Consider the following 17,715-nt stretch of genomic DNA (forward strand, 5'->3'; position numbering starts at 1 on the left):
CAATATCCTATCAATATGTTATAGCCATGTTAGCATGATATTACGCCCTTAACAAGAGCCATATTATGACTCAACATTTGAACAAACTAGCACACCTGCAAAGTCAAATTCATATGAAGTAAATAGAATGTTCCAGGTTGAAAACCAGCTCTGTCAAAATTAAACTATATGGACAGTATCTGTGACATGCTGTTGATTTCGACTCGTTCCTGAATATGTAAAGAAAAAAAAAAGAAAAAAGAAAAAGTGCACTTATAATGGAAGTCTATGGGGCAAAAAAATTACGGTGGTTTCAAACCAGAATTGTGCAGCTTGCATTTTTACGAAAGTTCTTATATTAATTCTTCCGTAAAAAAGTAATGTTGAGTGGGACTACGTTCTGTGTGGATGATGTTTTGGTTATGTGTCACCAATGTGAGATTTTTCTCCATGTAAAGAGTCCCTTTCTTGTAATCTTGGGTGAATTGTGAAAGTTGCAAGGTTTACCAGCTTCACATGGCCATGACAGGAGTTGAAAGATTAGATCAAATTTACAAAGACGAGGTTAGTAAGCGATTCTATCGCACTAGTTTCATGTTAAAACAGATAGTAGTGAATTCAGAAAGAATGAATCATGCCCGCTAATAGCACTTTTTATTTGCACATACTGTCTGCCTTATGTTAGCATCTAATTAAGTTTAACTAAAGGAATTATGCAAATCAGGTAAATGCACAAAAACATCTCATTGTAATAAAATGTGTATTATTGTGTCAGGACCTTTTCTGTGAAATAAAAGTGAAGAGTTTCTTAAAAATGAGCAGCTAATGTATTCTGAGCACAGCGTCTTCTCTTCGCACATCTATAAGGCTGGGTTTATTTTCATCAGGTGAGGACTACTGCTTGTGATGACTGTGGAAGGGCCCTTCTCTGATGTTGAGGTCAGGTAATGGCGCAAACACACACAAATTTGCATGGTGCAATTAGTGGATAGATGCCTGGTAACAATTTTAAACAATCATTTAATCATCATTTGTTGAATTACTGCTACCTTGAGCAAAAGAAAATGCACACAAACATCTCATTGTAATAATAAAAAAAAACTGTTTAGTGAATTTGCCCCTTAATGTATAAGTCTCTTGGTTACACTTTCATGAGATAAGTCAAAATGATTTCAGAATATTTGTTTCAGAAGCCTGGAAGAAATCTTTATGTGCTGTTTGTTTTCAAAATAATCACTTAACCAGGAATCAATAGATGAGCTTAGACTGTTTCTATCTGTATGCTTTCTGTCAATTAGAAATGATGCATTTGTAAAGCTATAGCGTGCTGTCTCTTGAGTGCCTGGGAGTGATTTCATGCAAAGTTTAATCTAGAAAAATCACAGCTCTCTGTCATCAAATGTTAATAGAATTTCACTTGGAGCTTGATAATGCTGTGACCAAAGCTAATTAACACACCTGCAGCTTAATGCGTGCAACACGTGAACGATTCAGCCCGGAGCATCAACACTGTCTGAACCTGAAGATGGGATTTGAACCATTCATTATACAGCTGTAACACTCAACTAACTATTGCAATTATTTGGATTAACAACACATTGGTAGCTAATGCATGACATGTCCATGAGTTTTTAGATTTTAGGTTAAACTTTTTAGGAATGTACAAGGGAAAGTGTATATTTTAAAAAGGGTGTGACTTCCAAAACTTGTTGGTAGGAACTTCCCAAAAGAACTTGAACGCAGCATGTTTTCAACCAGTAGTCAATTTTCAACACCATTGTGATTGTCTCATCACCTTTTTTCTCTGAGGCAAAAGTGGACAGTGAGAAATGTCAAAGCTGTTAAACGAATGACCTCAAAATGCCTTCAAACTACTTCTCTGAAAGAGGCGCATTGTTGTGTCAGGACTTTTTCATTGAAATAAAAGTGAAGAGTTTTTTAAAAATAAGGAGCTAATGTATTCTGAGCGCAGCGTCTTCTTTTCGCCCATTTGCAAGGCTGGGTTTATTTTGGTCAGGTGATGACTACTGCCTGTGATGACTGTGGACAGGCCCTTCTCTGATGTTGAGGTCACAGCACGTTGGGGGACTTTGAGGGAACTGTAATAAATTAAGCTCTTTAATTTTCGAAGAGGGTCTTTAGGTGGGATCTCATGTTGTCTTATTCTCGTGGTGGGTTGTACTTACACATTTCCTAATAAGAGATCTGATCCAGATCCGAAACTAAACAAAAAATTAAGGCCACATCCACACTTAACCGTTTTCGAGTGAAAACATGTTTGTAGTTTGTTAATGTCATTGTTTTCCGAATTATGCAGCAACAGAGAGCGTTTTTAAAAGGCTGCTCCTTCAGTGAAGGAGAACGCTGTTCCAGTGTGGATGAGAGGACTAAACATACCAAAATCAATGCGTTTCAAATGAAAACATTTTAGTGTGGATGTGGCCTAAATGAAAACGGAAATATAAGTAGAACCAAACATAAATGGAAAAAACACATACTGAACTAAAACATATTTTCATGGATCCAAAACTAAATTATTTTTAGTTGTAGTTTTTGATACAATACAGTATATTATACAATTTGAAACCTTTACAAGTTGCCTTCAATAAACCAAAAAACATATATCACTAGACAGACCTGAGAAATGTAATCGTGTTAAACATATTTTAATCATATCAATTAATGCATAACTTTGACAGCCCTAAAATGCTAAAACTAAAACTAAATATACTGAAAAACTAAAACTAAAGTGAAACTAGCCATAAATGGGGGTGCCATGTGTCAAAGTAGAATTGACAAATTATCACCGCAAGGTGTATAACTCTAATATAAGTGGCTGGGCTATATGCTATAAAAGCATTTTTTTTTTTTTTTTTCAAAGTTACCTCTCAACTGATTGTAGATAAAGATCCACTTCATCCAGCGCTCTGTTTGTTCTCTATGTTCTAAATTATCCAAATTATTATGTTTTACTGCATGAGAAACAGTCTCACCTAAATCTCACAGGGGGCTATTTTTCTTAATTCTTACTTCTAGTTTTATTCAGATGGAATAGTTTTTTAAGTATACAGCCTAAGTTACAGCCCTTCTCTTCAGTCACTTGTTTCCCAGCAAGATGAAATGCCATCATGTGCTGACTTAAATTTATATTCTTGTTCTTGGCAAATACCTTTAACAAAAACTTAAATAGGCAATTAAAAAGATAGTTCAGCCAAACATCTCACATCTGTCATCATTACTCAAACTCATGTTGTTCCCCACATGAATTTCTCTCTTCTGTGTAGCACAAAAGATGTTAGAAAGAATGTCAGTCTATGTCACCATTCACTTTCACTGCATCTTTTTTTTCTTTTTTTTTTTTTCATACAATGAAAGTGAATTCTGGAGACTAACATTCTGCAAACATCTCCTATTGAGTTTCACAGAAGAAAAAACATTGTGGGTTTGCAAAAACGTGGAAATGTGAAGTAATGACAGAATTTTCAATTTGGGTGAACTATTCCTTTAATAGTCAATGCTCACAAGTTTAAGGACAAAATGCACTAAACATGTTAACAGATGAAATCCTAAAAGAGGGGACTTTGTTGCTAAATCAGTTACGATGTTTACTGAAAGATAATAACATGTAGGCTATATTAAAGATAGATAATAACATGATATTTTGAATAATTTGCATGTACAGTGTAACATAAATAATATATATTGTAATATACAAGTATTGATATTATAGTATTTATGTTATTATGTCTACTATTACTGGCTACGTATATTATTAAACCTGACTAATTCACAAGGCAGAGAAAATACCTGTATAGCCTACATCAGATGAGGGAAGTAACAGGGTGATGAATTCTGTTTTAAGCATTTCTCTTCACTCTTAGTAGTTCTGGTAGCATTACACACAATGCATTTTTTGCTATTTCTTCCTTTCTTGTTAAAGGTGCTGTTTTATGAGGGAGTGCCACAATGTGAAGAAACAAAATAAGATCGCTCCAATGTCGCACACTTGCACTGTATAAACAGGACCGATTGTTTTATCACGTTGCGAATTAACAGGTTTATATAGGTATAATCTTTAAGTTCAGCAAATGTGCAACTTCTTTTGCTCATTGCGCACTCACACTAAACTCGACAAGCGTCCAATGACAATGCTGCACGAGAGAGAGAGAGAGAGAGACTAGATTCTTCAAGTAAAACTAGTATTGCCATTTCAATACTGGCAATGCTAGCGACGGCAGCTATGGTCATAAGTCATTTTCCCATTCAAGTTACGAATTTAATTTATGTGCAAATTTGGAATATCGCAAAAACAATTTACAAATAAAGCAGCATGTAAATCCCATGTGTTTAAGAGATCAAAATACATTTATCACACTAGATTATATAGGAAAATATTCTGTAAATGTGTTTCCATCATAGTTTATGTGCATGTCTTCTTATCAAATAAAAAAAATCCACCTCACACAAGCATATACATTTTTTACACGTCTTGGTGTTTCCATCCAGCATTTCTTTTGCGAAATACCACAATTTGCATAAAAATGTGTGGACAGGAATCCAGCGTTGGACTGAAGAATAACGCTAGTTAAACTAAATCCAAAGAACAAATTGAAAATAAAATAGAAATAAGAGCTAAATTAAATTCAAAACCTTAATAACCCTGATCTAGGATCATTTTTTCTTGCTGTCAAACCATTACTATAAAACAAATAGTTCTAACTTTGAATTTTGATTGGATGAAACACCTTTAAGCCATTGTAAAATTAAAGTAAATGTATTCCAAACTCAAACCTTGACCACACTTTCTATATTAAAGTGTCAAGTCGTTGCTTGGCAACCGCAAACAGCCTATATTTAGGATAATAAACTATATTACTTTACGGAAGTATTGTTTATTCTGATAATTACCAATAATTTTTACAATTTACTTAATACTGGTCTTTTATGATGTAATGCAGTAATCCACTCCAGTCTGTGCGATACAGTGATTTTACCACGTGTAGAGCACCCATTACCTGTTGTATAATCATTATAATGCATGACCTCTTATTACTTATTGCTTTATATTTCAACAATAACCTGAAAGAAGAACCAACCAAGGTGCAGCACTTCAGCTTGAAGGTACTTTATGGATTCAGGCCACAGTCGTTGAAGCGAGGTGCTAATAAAACCAAAGTCCCTGACTGTGCATAAGGAAATGATGAATGCAATAACGCTCCGTGGGGTCTCTACGGTAAGTATGTATAGGGAGTTGTCAGCAGAAATGTAGATGACTGCTCTTTAAGTAAACTGCTTTTTAAGGGCTCCAGGGCAGTGTTTAACTTGAGGTGATGGTCCAAAGCCAAAAGGTCTACAAGCTCTGCATAATTGGTCATAACTGCAGTTATACATAATCATGCATACTGATCCTTTTCTTATTGAGCACCAGAAACACTCAAAAGAACGGGCCTTTAAACATATTTTTAACAAGAACCGAAGCTAAATTCTATCCAAAATGGCCCCTTATATCAAAATATCACTGATCTAATATGATACATATGAAATATGAGTCCTTTTTAGTGTCTAAAAACAATCAGTGATAATTATGTTTACAAGATAAGCACACATAAACAACACCCCAATGTTGTAATCAGGGTTGGGCAGAATACTTACAGAAAGTATTCTGGGCTGAATACTAAATACTCTCTCTTAAAAGTATTCAGTAATGTAGTTCAATACATCACATAAAAAAGTAACATATTCACAATACAAGAATAATTTAAGAATACATATTTATAACAGCAAGGCACAATTGGAAAATGTATGTGTGATTTGTCATTATTATCTTACAGTGCATTCAGAAAGTATTCAGACCCCATTTTTTTCACATTTTGTTATGTTGCAGCATTATGCTAAAATGCTTTAAATTATTATTGTTTTCACATCGATCTACACTCCATAACCCATAATGACAAAACCAAAACCAGATTTTTGATAACTTTGAAAATGTATTAAAAAGAAAAAAACTGAAATTTAGCTCAGGTATCACATTGACATAAGTATTCGACAATTTGCTATGACGCTTGAAATTTAGCTCAGGTGCATCCTTGAGATGTTCTCTTTGAGATGTTTCTACACTTTGATTGGAGTCCACCTGTGGCAAATTCAACTGATTGGACATGATTTGGAAAGACACATACCTGTCTATATAAGATCTCACAGCTGAAAATGTATATCAGAGCAAAAACCAACCCATGAGGTTAAAGGAACTACCTGAAGAGCTCAGAGACAGGACTGTGTCGAGGCCCAGATCTGGGGAAGGCTAAATTATTTATTTTTTTGGCTGCATTGAAGGTTCCCAAGAGCACAGTGGCCTCCATAATTCTTAAATGGAACAAGTTTGGAACAACCAGGACTCTTCCTAGAGCTGTCCGCCCGGCCAAACTGAGCAATCGGGGAAGAAGGGCCTTGGTAAGAGAGGCGACCAAGAACCCAATGGTCACTCTGGTTGAGCTCCAGAGATCATGTGTGGAGATGGGAGAAACTTGCAGAAGGACAACCATCACTGCAACACTCCACTGATCTGGGCTTTATGGCAGAGTGGCCAGACGGAAGCCTCTCCTTAGAGCAAGACACATAAAAAAGCACCTAAAGGACACTCAGAATGTGAGAAACAAGATTCTCTGGTCTGATGAAATGAAGATTGAACTGTTTGGCCTCAATTCCTAGCATCATGTCTTGAGGAAACCAGGCACTGTTCATCACTTGCGCAACACCATCCCAACGGTGAAGCATGGTGGTGGTAGCATCATGCTATGGGGGTGTTTTACAGTGTAAGGGACTGGGGGACTGGTCAGGGTTGAAAGAAAGCACTACGCAGCACAATACAGAGATATCCTTAATGAAAACCTGGTCCAGAGTGCTCAGGACCTCAGACTGGGCCGAAGTTTCACTTTCCAACAGGACAGTGACCCTAAGCACACAGCCAAGACAATGCAAGAGTAGCTTAGGGACAACTTTGTGAATGTCCTTGAGTGGCCCAGCAAGAGCCATGACTTGAACACACTCGAACACCTCTGGAGAGACCTGAAAATGTCTGTCCACCGACGGTCCCTATCCAACCTGACAGAGCTTGAGAGGATCTGCAAAGAAGAATGGCAGAAAATCCCCAAATCCAGGTGTGCAAAGCATGTCGCATCATACCCAAAAAGACTTGAGGCTGTAATCGCTGACAAAGGTGCTTCAATTAAGTACTGAGTTAAGGGACTGAATACTTATGTCAATGTGATATTTCAGTGTTTTATTTGTAATAAATTTGAAAAGTTATCAAAAATATGGTTTTTGCTTTGTCATTATGGGATAGGGAGTGAGATTGATGTGAAAAAAAATAATAATAAAGCAATTTAGCATAAGGCTGCAACATAACAAAACGTGTAAAATGCACTGTATCTGAACTAGATACAGTGCATTACAAGTGAGTCTAAACAGCGATCTTGCTAATTGTCAGAAAAAAAAAGAAAAAAATGGCACTTTTGTGAATCGATCCGTATGATATTTTAAGGAAATTTATTTAGAAAGCATTTACAATCGCGGGAAACTATATATCATGCAATTGAATGTAATATTTGTGTAAAAATGTGGCTGTATTGATTCAGATTAAGACAAAAACATTACGGTGCGGTTGCCAGATATTCAATCCCGGAATCATTACCCATGACTAAGACATGGTATTTTCATTATCTAGTGTCTACCATCAAACCTTTTGTGATTGTGATTTATTTTTAATTAACCCAATTTGGCATGAAACTCTGGCAACACTGCTCACACGCTGCAGCTGCATTTGCGCTGTTTAGAAAAACTGTTCAGAAAGTTTCTCACTTGATTGACAATATTTTTTTTTCTTTCTGCCTTATGTTGTGGTCATTATGAGGGAAGTATTTTAAAATTATTCTAACAAAATTTTATAAAGTAACTGTATTCTAAATACAGGTGCTTGAAAAGGTAACGGGCTGAAAATAGTAACTTCATTTTTGTATTCTGAATACACAACGCTGTTACATGTATCCAGCCCAACAGCCCAACCCTTGATGTAATTAAGAGTAGGGAAAATCTGATTAGTCCTGACTTTCCAAACTGGGGGCATGACAATTAAAGACTCATGGTGGAAACTAATTTATATTGGTCATAATTAAGTTGTAAATGTTGACTGTTAATTTTAGTTTGTGAGCAGTTTGTGAAATGTTGAAGATGAATAGTTATAAAGCTTGCCTTATAATACTACTCATTTTCCATGTCTTGCAATATTGAGTCCCCCCATGAACTCCTGTCCCCCTTGGTTAGTTGTTTGTAATGCTGGATCAGAAATGTCCGTTACTGATTTCTACTGTAGCTGATCATGTAAATGAAGTCAGTAAATACAGTACTACCATATCAATTTACCATATAGCAAAAATGCAATGTTTTTATATAATTATGTGTTGTATTGGCACTGAATAGGCTATGTGAGCTTAGCAGGATATTTCATTAGCTTGCTAACTGTAGGGATTGCATGATGAAATGTTAGCTAAGCAGGCTAATCGGTTAGCATACTAACTGAAAACACAGAAACTAATGTTTTATTTTGTCATTTGTTGCTTTGGTTAACATAAGCTAAACATATGTATTTTCCTAGGCATTTATTGAGTCTAAATAGATGTACAACTTACATAATTTCAGTAGTACTCCCAAATAACAATAGCCATATCATACTGTTTATGTGTTAAACTTGCTATAGTTTACTTCCATGTTGCTTCTTCATCAAATAGCAATGTAAAATGTGAATCAAATCAATCACTGAAATAACAGCGCCACCCTGAGTTACAAATAAAATGTATTATATGTATTATATAATATGCAATTTTGGCATTTTTTTCTTGGTACACTACTCATAAGAGAAAGGTTAAGGAATACTAAAAAGGTTTCAGCAAAACTCCAAAAAACGGATGAAGAAAAGGAGGTGAAATGAGGCCTCGTGTCACTAAAGTCCCATGGTACTGTATGCATTTAAGGGTTAAAACTACATATGCCATCATTCTCTGTGGCAGAATGAGAATAAAGAAAACACACAGATAAAGCATCAATTTCACACCTAATGTGCATCGTTACTCTTCATTTTGTTGTACAAGTGCTAAAAAAGCTTTGATAGAAACAAATGACAGCAACAAAATTATAATAATGTCAAATCATTGTTACGAACCATGTTGACTTCTGAAATGGAGTCAATACTGGCTATATTTATGCTCATTCCCACGATGACCGGAGGACCTGGAGAAAAAAAGAGAGAAAGGAAGAGAAAAGGTCAGTCAATTAGAACATGCAACCAATTAGGCCTTAAAAATAACCAGTGAAATTAATTGAAACTATGTGTTCCAATTCACATTTACTATATGGAAAAGTGTGTTCAGAAGAAAGTCATACCGGTTTGAACCACATGAGGATGAGTAAATAATAATAAAATGTACATTTTTGGGTGAACTGTTTCTTTATGGATCAGTGACAAAATAGTGAGGCTGATGTACTTGCCAGGCTGCACTTCAAATATACATCTTTTTTTAGGGGGGGGGGGATTTTTCCCCTTTTTCTCCCAATTTGGAATGCCCAATTCCCAATGCGCTTTAAGTCCTCGTGGTCGCATAGTGATTCGCCTCAGTCCTGGTGGTGGAGGACGAATCCCAGTTGCCTCCACGTCTGAGACAGTCAACCCACGCATCTTATCACGTGGCTTGTTGAGCGCGTTGCCACGGAGACATAGCTTCACGCCATCCACCGCGGCAACCACGCTCAATTCACCATGTGCCCCACTGAGAACAAACCACATTATAGCGACCACGAGGAGGTTACCCCATGTGACTCTACCCTCCTGTAGAGCTGAGGAGGGCGGGGCCGGGCTGGAATGAGACACACCCGGTCCCCAATCAGCCTGATGGGGCGCGCGAGGGATAAAGGCGGCCGGGGACGACAGTTCTGGAGAGAGAGAATTACAGACAGCTGTGCTGTGTTTTTAGTTGTGTGTTTTTGGTTGGGTTTTTGTTTAATAAATTATTATTTAAGTTGTCAAGCTGGTTCTCGCCTCCTCCTTTCCTCGAAACCCCCTTACACTGGTGCCGAAACCCGGGAAGGAGGAGGGATTCCCGTCGCAGAGTCCTCGACACTGCCGTCCACCCAGGGGAGCGCCGCTGCCGTCCGACGGGGGACGGAGTAGCCCGACTACCTGGACGCGGGGAACGGCCGCCGTCCGCGAGGCGAGTGGGGACGGGACTCCACGACCGCCTGGAGCGAGGGAGCCGGGGGCGGAGGAGTGCCCTGCCGTCCCCCGGGAACGCGGAGGGGTCGAGAGAAGACCGCCGTCCGCGGGGGGAGGAGGGAAGTGACTCCCCGACCGCCTGGAGTGGTAGGGCCGCTGCCAGGGGCGGAGGAGAGTCTCCACGGGACGCCGGGAACGCGGAGGGGCGTTCTGTCCGCTGGGGGTCGGAGGTCTGACTCCGGTCCGCCCGGGGAGGAGCGGCTGCAGTCCGCCTGAGAGGGTGGAGTAGTGATCGAGGACCACGCGACGGCGCATCAGAGAACCGGTGAGTTTCTTTTTCTCTCTCTCCTCTCTCTCTCTCTGCCGCTCCGTGTTGGCCTTTCCCTCGCCATTTTGTGTTGTTTTTTCTCCTCCCAGGTCGAGGAAGGCGGGGAGGACCCGCCGGCAGTCGGGGCATAAGGCACGCCCCCCACCCGGAGAGGAAGGGTGGGGGGGATGTACGTCATGCCGGGGGCTCCCCGGCCTGAGGCAACGCCGGGAGGAGTGTAGAGCTGAGGAGGGCGGGGCCGGGCTGGAATGAGACACACCCGGTCCCCAATCAGCCTGATGGGGCGCGCGAGGGATAAAGGCGGCCGGGGACGACAGTTCGGGAGAGAGAGAATTACAGACAGCTGTGCTGTGTTTTTAGTTGTGTGTTTTTGGTTGGGTTTTTGTTTAATAAATTATTATTTAAGTTGTCAAGCCGGTTCTCGCCTCCTCCTTTCCTCGAAACCCCCTTACACCTCCCTAGCAACCGGGCCAATTTGGTGGCTTAGGAGACCTGGCTGGAGTCACTCAGCACGCCCTGGGATTTGAACTAGCGAACTAACGAACTCCAGGGGTGGTAGCCAGCGTATTTTACCACTGAGCTACCCAGGCCCTCAAATATACATCAGAGAAATAGTGTAGATTATTATACTATACTGTATATGCCATTTGTTTTAATAGGTTTATGTGTAATGTGTACAATTAGTTGTTTTTTTAGTGCCTCTTGCCAGAACTAGTGACGTTTTAAGACACTGTGTCAAGTTAAAAGTGTTTCAACTGAAAAAAAACAAAAATGCATCTCAAGACCCCTGCATTCTTTTTCATTCTATTGCACTCCATAGACATGTCCTGAGTGAATGCCTCCTAATTTACACAGTGCAGCCAGTTCTCGCTAAGTGTGGTTCACATGAGATTTTTGCTTTAATTTACACATTTTTCGTTGTTGTTGTAATTAATAGCACCAAATGTGTTTTAATGTGTTAAAGCTGGTTTTACAAAAGTTATTTCCGGTCCTCTAATTTGATTGGTCATGCAACATTTCAAGAGCGGATCAAAATAGACTAGATTACTGGCCATGTTTCTGTCTAAAATTAAAGTTACTCAATAGCAATATCTTGGTAATCAAAGCTATGCTGATCCTCAATAAAACAACACTTTTGCTCATGTGATATTGCTTAAATAAATCTCAGTTAATAGCATTTTGAAATTTGGTTACATATGATGACACTTTTCATCCAATTCAAAACTGTATGTGATATTTGTGTGCCGGTTGGCGTCCACGATTATCAGTGAACCCACCTCAAAGTTACATTCACCATTATTATTATTTTTTGAACATATTTTTTGCAAGTAAGCATATCTATTTAAATCTAATAAGGTACTATTAGCAAACCATAAAATAAAAATATGTTAAAAATGGTAAAATACTACATTATAATTAACAGTATGTGTTAGTGCATTAACTATCACATACATAATGCCAAACTTATGTGGTTAAGTCAGACAGGGGCCTGTTTTCCATTCCAAGAAAATAAATTTTCAACTAGTTTTCCACCTTGATTTGTACATATATCAACTTTGTGACACAGAAGACATGGTTTACTTTTGGGTTAAGTATATTTTGGAGTTATTATTCAAAGACCAAAACACTGAATCATAGCTATCACACAAAACAAATGGGTATGTAATCAGAAGATGCTAAATTTTTATTACCTTGAGGTAAGGGCATTAAACTAATGTTCCAGGTTCAATACAAGTTAAGCTCTATTGACACAGCATGTGTGACATGCTGCAGATTACCACAAAAATCATTTTCACTTGCCCCAGAGTTTATAAAAAAACAACAAATGTCATTTTAAAGTAATGGTCTTACAATAGAAATCTATGGGGCAAGGCATTGCACTAAGAGAAACATTAACATACGCACTGTTGTAAAAGTATTGCCACAAGACTTTGTCTGTGCAAAGATGCTGTATACAGTATATATAAAACATACACCAATAATGAACTCCTGTCAAGACCATGTAAAGTGGGTAAACACAGTAACTTTCACATGAAATATGGAAAAAAAAAATCTGTAATGCATCACCAGAAGTTTATTTGCCACCCCTTTCTATACAGAAGAATTCATATAAGTGCTTGAACAAATGTGCTTCACATATCTGCTTTTAAACCCTTTGGTATACTTGCCACATAGACTTCTATTGTACATTACAGTAAATGCATTTTTTTTTATTTTTTATTTTAATACAAGTATAGAGTAATAGCAATGTATGGAGAATTTTATCTTCTGTTGGGCAAGCCAGAGAAATCACGTGTGTTTTGTTGGATTATAATCGCTGAGATTTTCAGAGTTAAACATTACATCTGAAATGGCTGCTGTTTTCAGCAACAGTTTCCCTAGTTGCATTAAAAATTCAGAGGCGTGTTTTAAGCACATGGAGTTTCTTTCTAGGAATCCATTTGTAACATGAGCAAAACATCCCAGGTGTGACATTTGGCTTTCTTGCCCATGAGGGCCATATAATAGGCTTTTTACGGTTCAACAACTGACAATGTCAGCTTATTGAGAAGATGTTTGACTGCAGAGGAACAAGGTATGATTATAAATATGTATCTTTTTCTTTCATCTACCCTCAAAAAGACTTTGAATCAATAAAATTATTTCATACCACATAAAAAATGCTTTCTAGTGTAAAAAAACCCAACTTGCGTTCCATTCCGCACTGCAAATTATTGTTAAATTCATTCCATGTGAATACTTTACATTGTCTTTCTTTCTTTTGTTTCCATTTATTTTCTTTACATTGTTAAAAAAATATTGTAATGTAATGACATCGAACAATTTCATCTACAGTACATATTGTCTTAAAGGGATAGATCACCCAAAAATGAAAATTCTCTCATTATTTACTCATCCTCATGCCATCCCAGATGTGTATGACATTCTTTCTTCTGCAGAACACACATTAAGATTTTTAGAAGAATATCTCAGCTCTGTAGGTCCTCACAATGGGCCTCATTCATGAAAATTTCGTAAATATACGAAAGAATTGGGAGTAATTTCCGTGTACAATGGAGCTTCCCGAAAACTTTCCGCCAGATTCACGAACACTTCTTATTTCCCAGATTTGTTAGTACAACTTGTGTGTTAGTCAATTCCAAACATTCGTAAATAGAGTGCGCGTCCACGTTGATTCACAATTATCATAATCCACGCCCATGAAAACGCCATATAAGGTAGGCTTCAGACTCGCAAGTAAATGAGAATAGTAATATTTTAACATATGTGGACAGTAATACATTTTTATTTATTTTTTATTTTATGAAGTGCATTCACATTGTAAAATACTGATTTAGCAAACACTCGCATCTAAAAAGAAAGTGAGGAACTTACAGTCATCTTTGCTGTCATCAGTGGTTCTTTTGTGAATTAGTCCAAGAGGTCAATAAAAATGGTTTGACATGAAGCTTTAGTGTAAAACAATTTCAGTTCATGCTGTCAGGTCACAGGAGGATGGCCTTCTCTGGTTCAGTTGAGCGCATCACCAGTGTCATTGGAGAAACTTCGAGTAAATCCAAGACTGTTGTGATATAGCCTACTTCCCTTGCAACAGTAACAATCTTCAAAGAAATTGATAGAATGCCTGAAGAAGGTCTTTGACCGAAACGCTGTAAGATATTACAGATTTAAAAGCTATACGACAGCGTATTGTTGTATTGTTTATGCACCTGCCCTCAAAGTGTTCATTTAAGGTTTTACCACTGACCATAAGTCATCTAAACGCAATTTACTGATGCCTATACTAAATTATGAAATCTAAATAAAAGAGTTTATATTAAATAAATAAAAAAGTCCATTCAGTCATGTTAGAGGGCATTATTATTATTATTATTTATTTATTTATTTTTTCAAGAAAATCAAACGAAAACCCATATCAGGAACTTCTGCTGGAGGGGGGCCTGGGTAGCTCAGCGAGTATTGACGCTGACTACCACCCCTGGAGTCACGAGTATGAATCCAGTGTGTGCTGAGTGACTCCAGCCAGGTCTCCTAAGCAATCAAATTGGTTGCTAGGGAGGGTAGAGTCACATGGGGTAACCTCCTCGTGGTCGCGATTAGTGGTTCTCGATCTCAATGGGGCGCGTGGATCACGTAGAGTAGCATGAGCCTCCACATGCTGGGAGTCTCCGCGGTGTCATGCACAACGAGCCACGTGATAAGATGCGCGGATTGACGGTCTCAGAAGCGGAGGCAACTGAGACTTGTCCTCCGCCACTCGGATTGAGGTAAGCAACCGCACCACCACAAGGACCTACTAAGTAGTGGGAATTAATAAATGCAAGCAGCAAAGAACTGTTTCTAAATAAAAGCGTTCTTCTTTATTATTATTCGTTATTTTTTAAGGTTAATTCCACTCATTTAATTATTAATACATTTTCATTACTTCTTTAATTTTACTTCTATCAAAATGTAGTTAAGACAATTTGTCTGAAAGAACACAACGCGTTTGGATGTCTTACGCAAGATTTACACATGGTCGGGAGCAGGTGTAAATTTTGTTCATACAGACTAACGTTTTGAAAATATGAAAAGTTTCATGAATCCGAAAATTTACGTCAAACTGGCTTTATGAACGATTTACACAAAAATTCGTTCTGCTCATGTTTCCTGAATGAGGCCCAATGCAAGTGAATGGATACCAAAATTGTTAAGCTACTAAAGGACATAAAGGCAGCATAAAAAGTATCCATACGACTCCAGTGGTTAAATCCAGGGGCGGACTGGCCATAGGGAGAACCAGGACATTTCCCGGTGGGCCGGCCGCGAAATGTGGCCGAACGGGCTGCGATAAGCTGAAACAGGCCGCCGCATTATGCAGAACGGGCCGCGACAGGCTGAAGAATCTTATTAGCAGCCTAATACCTTGTTATTCAGATTGAATTGATTGATTACATTTGTAAGATAAAAAAAAGACCTTATAGGGGAAAAAATACCCCTCAAAATCAGTTCCTGTGGCAAATATTGCACCTAATGGAAAAGTTTGTAACACTGGATGCAGCATGTTTTAGAATAACCTTTAAAACCTTCAGAACAATGATTTTCCTCCTGACATTTCCTTTGTTTGTCATACGTCATCTTTGCTGTCTTAAAATATCTCTAAGATGCCATCCACAGCCACTGGAAAGACCCAAAAATTACAACATTCGTTTGACAGCACATTTTGAAATATTTACTAACTGAGCACTTGACTGAGAGTGCAGGTTTCTACTCCTCTATCTCTCCATACGTCCTCTCCATTCTCTTTGTGCAGCACTACTTTTCACCCCATCCCTTTCAGTATTGACATGTTTGCACGGCATCCTGTCGCACTCTTGAATGCCCGCAGTTCTGTTATTCCCTGATCCCATCTCTCGCTCTCATAAAAACAGAAGAGAGAGCAGTGCTTGTGGAGCTGAGGAAAAAGTGGAGCCATTTTGCTGTGTGCTTTGTGAACGCAACCAGCAAGAATTTTCCCAGGAGATGTCAAAGTACATTCATTAGCTAGTTAACAGCGAGGCCTAAGACCTCTCGCATGCTCCTGCCGCTACATATTTGTGACCTGGGCTCCCATGAAATAGAGGAACATTGGAGAATGGTGTCCAGCATATAGGGCCTTCCATGCTGCGGCTCAAAATAAAACCACTTACCTGCGTCTGAGGCTCTTAAAGTGAAAGCATGTTTTGGCTCGTAATGCAAATGTTAGCCATCTTTGCAATGTTCTTACGATCTTATCATACGTGCCGAACTGGACACTTGTGTGGCAGTTTAAACAGTGGTTTTGTATGGAGTCTGAGTATGAGAATGATATCAAAAGAATATAAAGTATACACACCAAATATAATTCACAAATGTGTAACCTAATTCAAATTCACAGCTTCACCAGATTCAGAAAATAGGATTTACAAATGCATAACATGATTCATAAATACACAGGTGAGTTCACAAATTTGTTGACAAACTGATTGTTGAATCTGCATTTGTAAATTGTTACACATTTGTGAGTCACTTCAGATTTGTGTGTAGATGTTTTAGGACTTTCCTGCCAGGTTTCGAATCACAAATAAAACATTTTCAAAGGTACATCCTCCTTAGCTAATCAGATGAGACATTTACCAGTGAATCAGAGTACTGCTATGTTCAACTCTAGGAACGGGTAAACATATTGATTTTCCAGTTAATCATGTTCTTCATTTGCAGAGATGGGTAGTAACGTGCTACATTTACTCTGTTACATTTACTTGAGTAACTTTTTTTTTTTTAAATGTACTTTTATGAGTATGTTTTGAATTTAGTTTTTACTTTTACTTCATTACAATGGGTAGCGTTCCTGTCATTACATTACTGGTTTTAATTTAATAAGTGTTAATAAATGTGTAATTTATTCAGATTTTTGAATGGGACTCTTACGAAAGTGGAACTTCACAGCTGCACGCTGTCACTCGATTCGTGTTCAACACTACAGAAGCAAGCGTGCAAAACAAACATTTCTTCACTCCACACAATGCCTTAATTTTACACCAAGACAAGGATATATTTCAAGATTAAAATTGCAGCTCTAACTTATGAAAACATGGTGAGGTATGTTTTAGAGATTGTGACAATGTGGGCTTGTCTGTGTCATGGTGATACTCATTCATTTTCAGCGTGAATCTGTAATATGGGCTCTTATGACCTCAGTTTCTAAGTTTGCATTGTTATATCATCGCTGCAACATATCAGTGCGTACTGTATAAATCCTTGTAAACATCTCCGTTAAGTGCAAATGTTTTGCCCTGTCAATCGCGACTGTGAGCATTTCTGCACGTGCAAAGTTGGAGCGTGCACAGCGTTTGACAGATGCGTGCGGCTTTGTCTTATGGAAAACAAGCTTCCAAACACAGAGATAAGGTGCAATTTATACTTAGTGTACAGAACTAATTATCGAAATACTTTCTACACTGAAAATGCTGGACCGTCACTGAACTAAATTAACACAGGACGTAAAAAGCTGTGAAATAACGACAGAAGGCATGAATAAAGCATGATCTTGCTTTATTGTATAATTAAACATTATATATAACTTAGGACTGTGTGACATTGCTCACGTTTTTCACCGTAATAATTACTAGAAAAAGGTTTCCAAACT

At 38.2% G+C, this 17,715-nt stretch overlaps 1 protein-coding gene across 2 annotated transcripts in view; it reads right to left on the minus strand.

The window, feature by feature from the left end:
* The window catches only part of LOC127429347 (gamma-aminobutyric acid receptor subunit beta-4-like), a 103,895-nt gene that overhangs the window by 52,392 nt on the left and 33,788 nt on the right, over window positions 1-17,715 (minus strand). For both annotated transcript variants that reach the window (XM_051678330.1, XM_051678329.1), the window contains exon 3: window positions 9,194-9,261. In XM_051678330.1, coding sequence (XP_051534290.1) covers window positions 9,194-9,261 — 68 coding nt within the window. The remainder of the gene's footprint in view (window positions 1-9,193; window positions 9,262-17,715) is intronic.

The sequence above is a fragment of the Myxocyprinus asiaticus genome, chromosome 38 (genome assembly GCF_019703515.2).
Source record: "Myxocyprinus asiaticus isolate MX2 ecotype Aquarium Trade chromosome 38, UBuf_Myxa_2, whole genome shotgun sequence".
NCBI lineage: Eukaryota > Metazoa > Chordata > Actinopteri > Cypriniformes > Catostomidae > Myxocyprinus > Myxocyprinus asiaticus.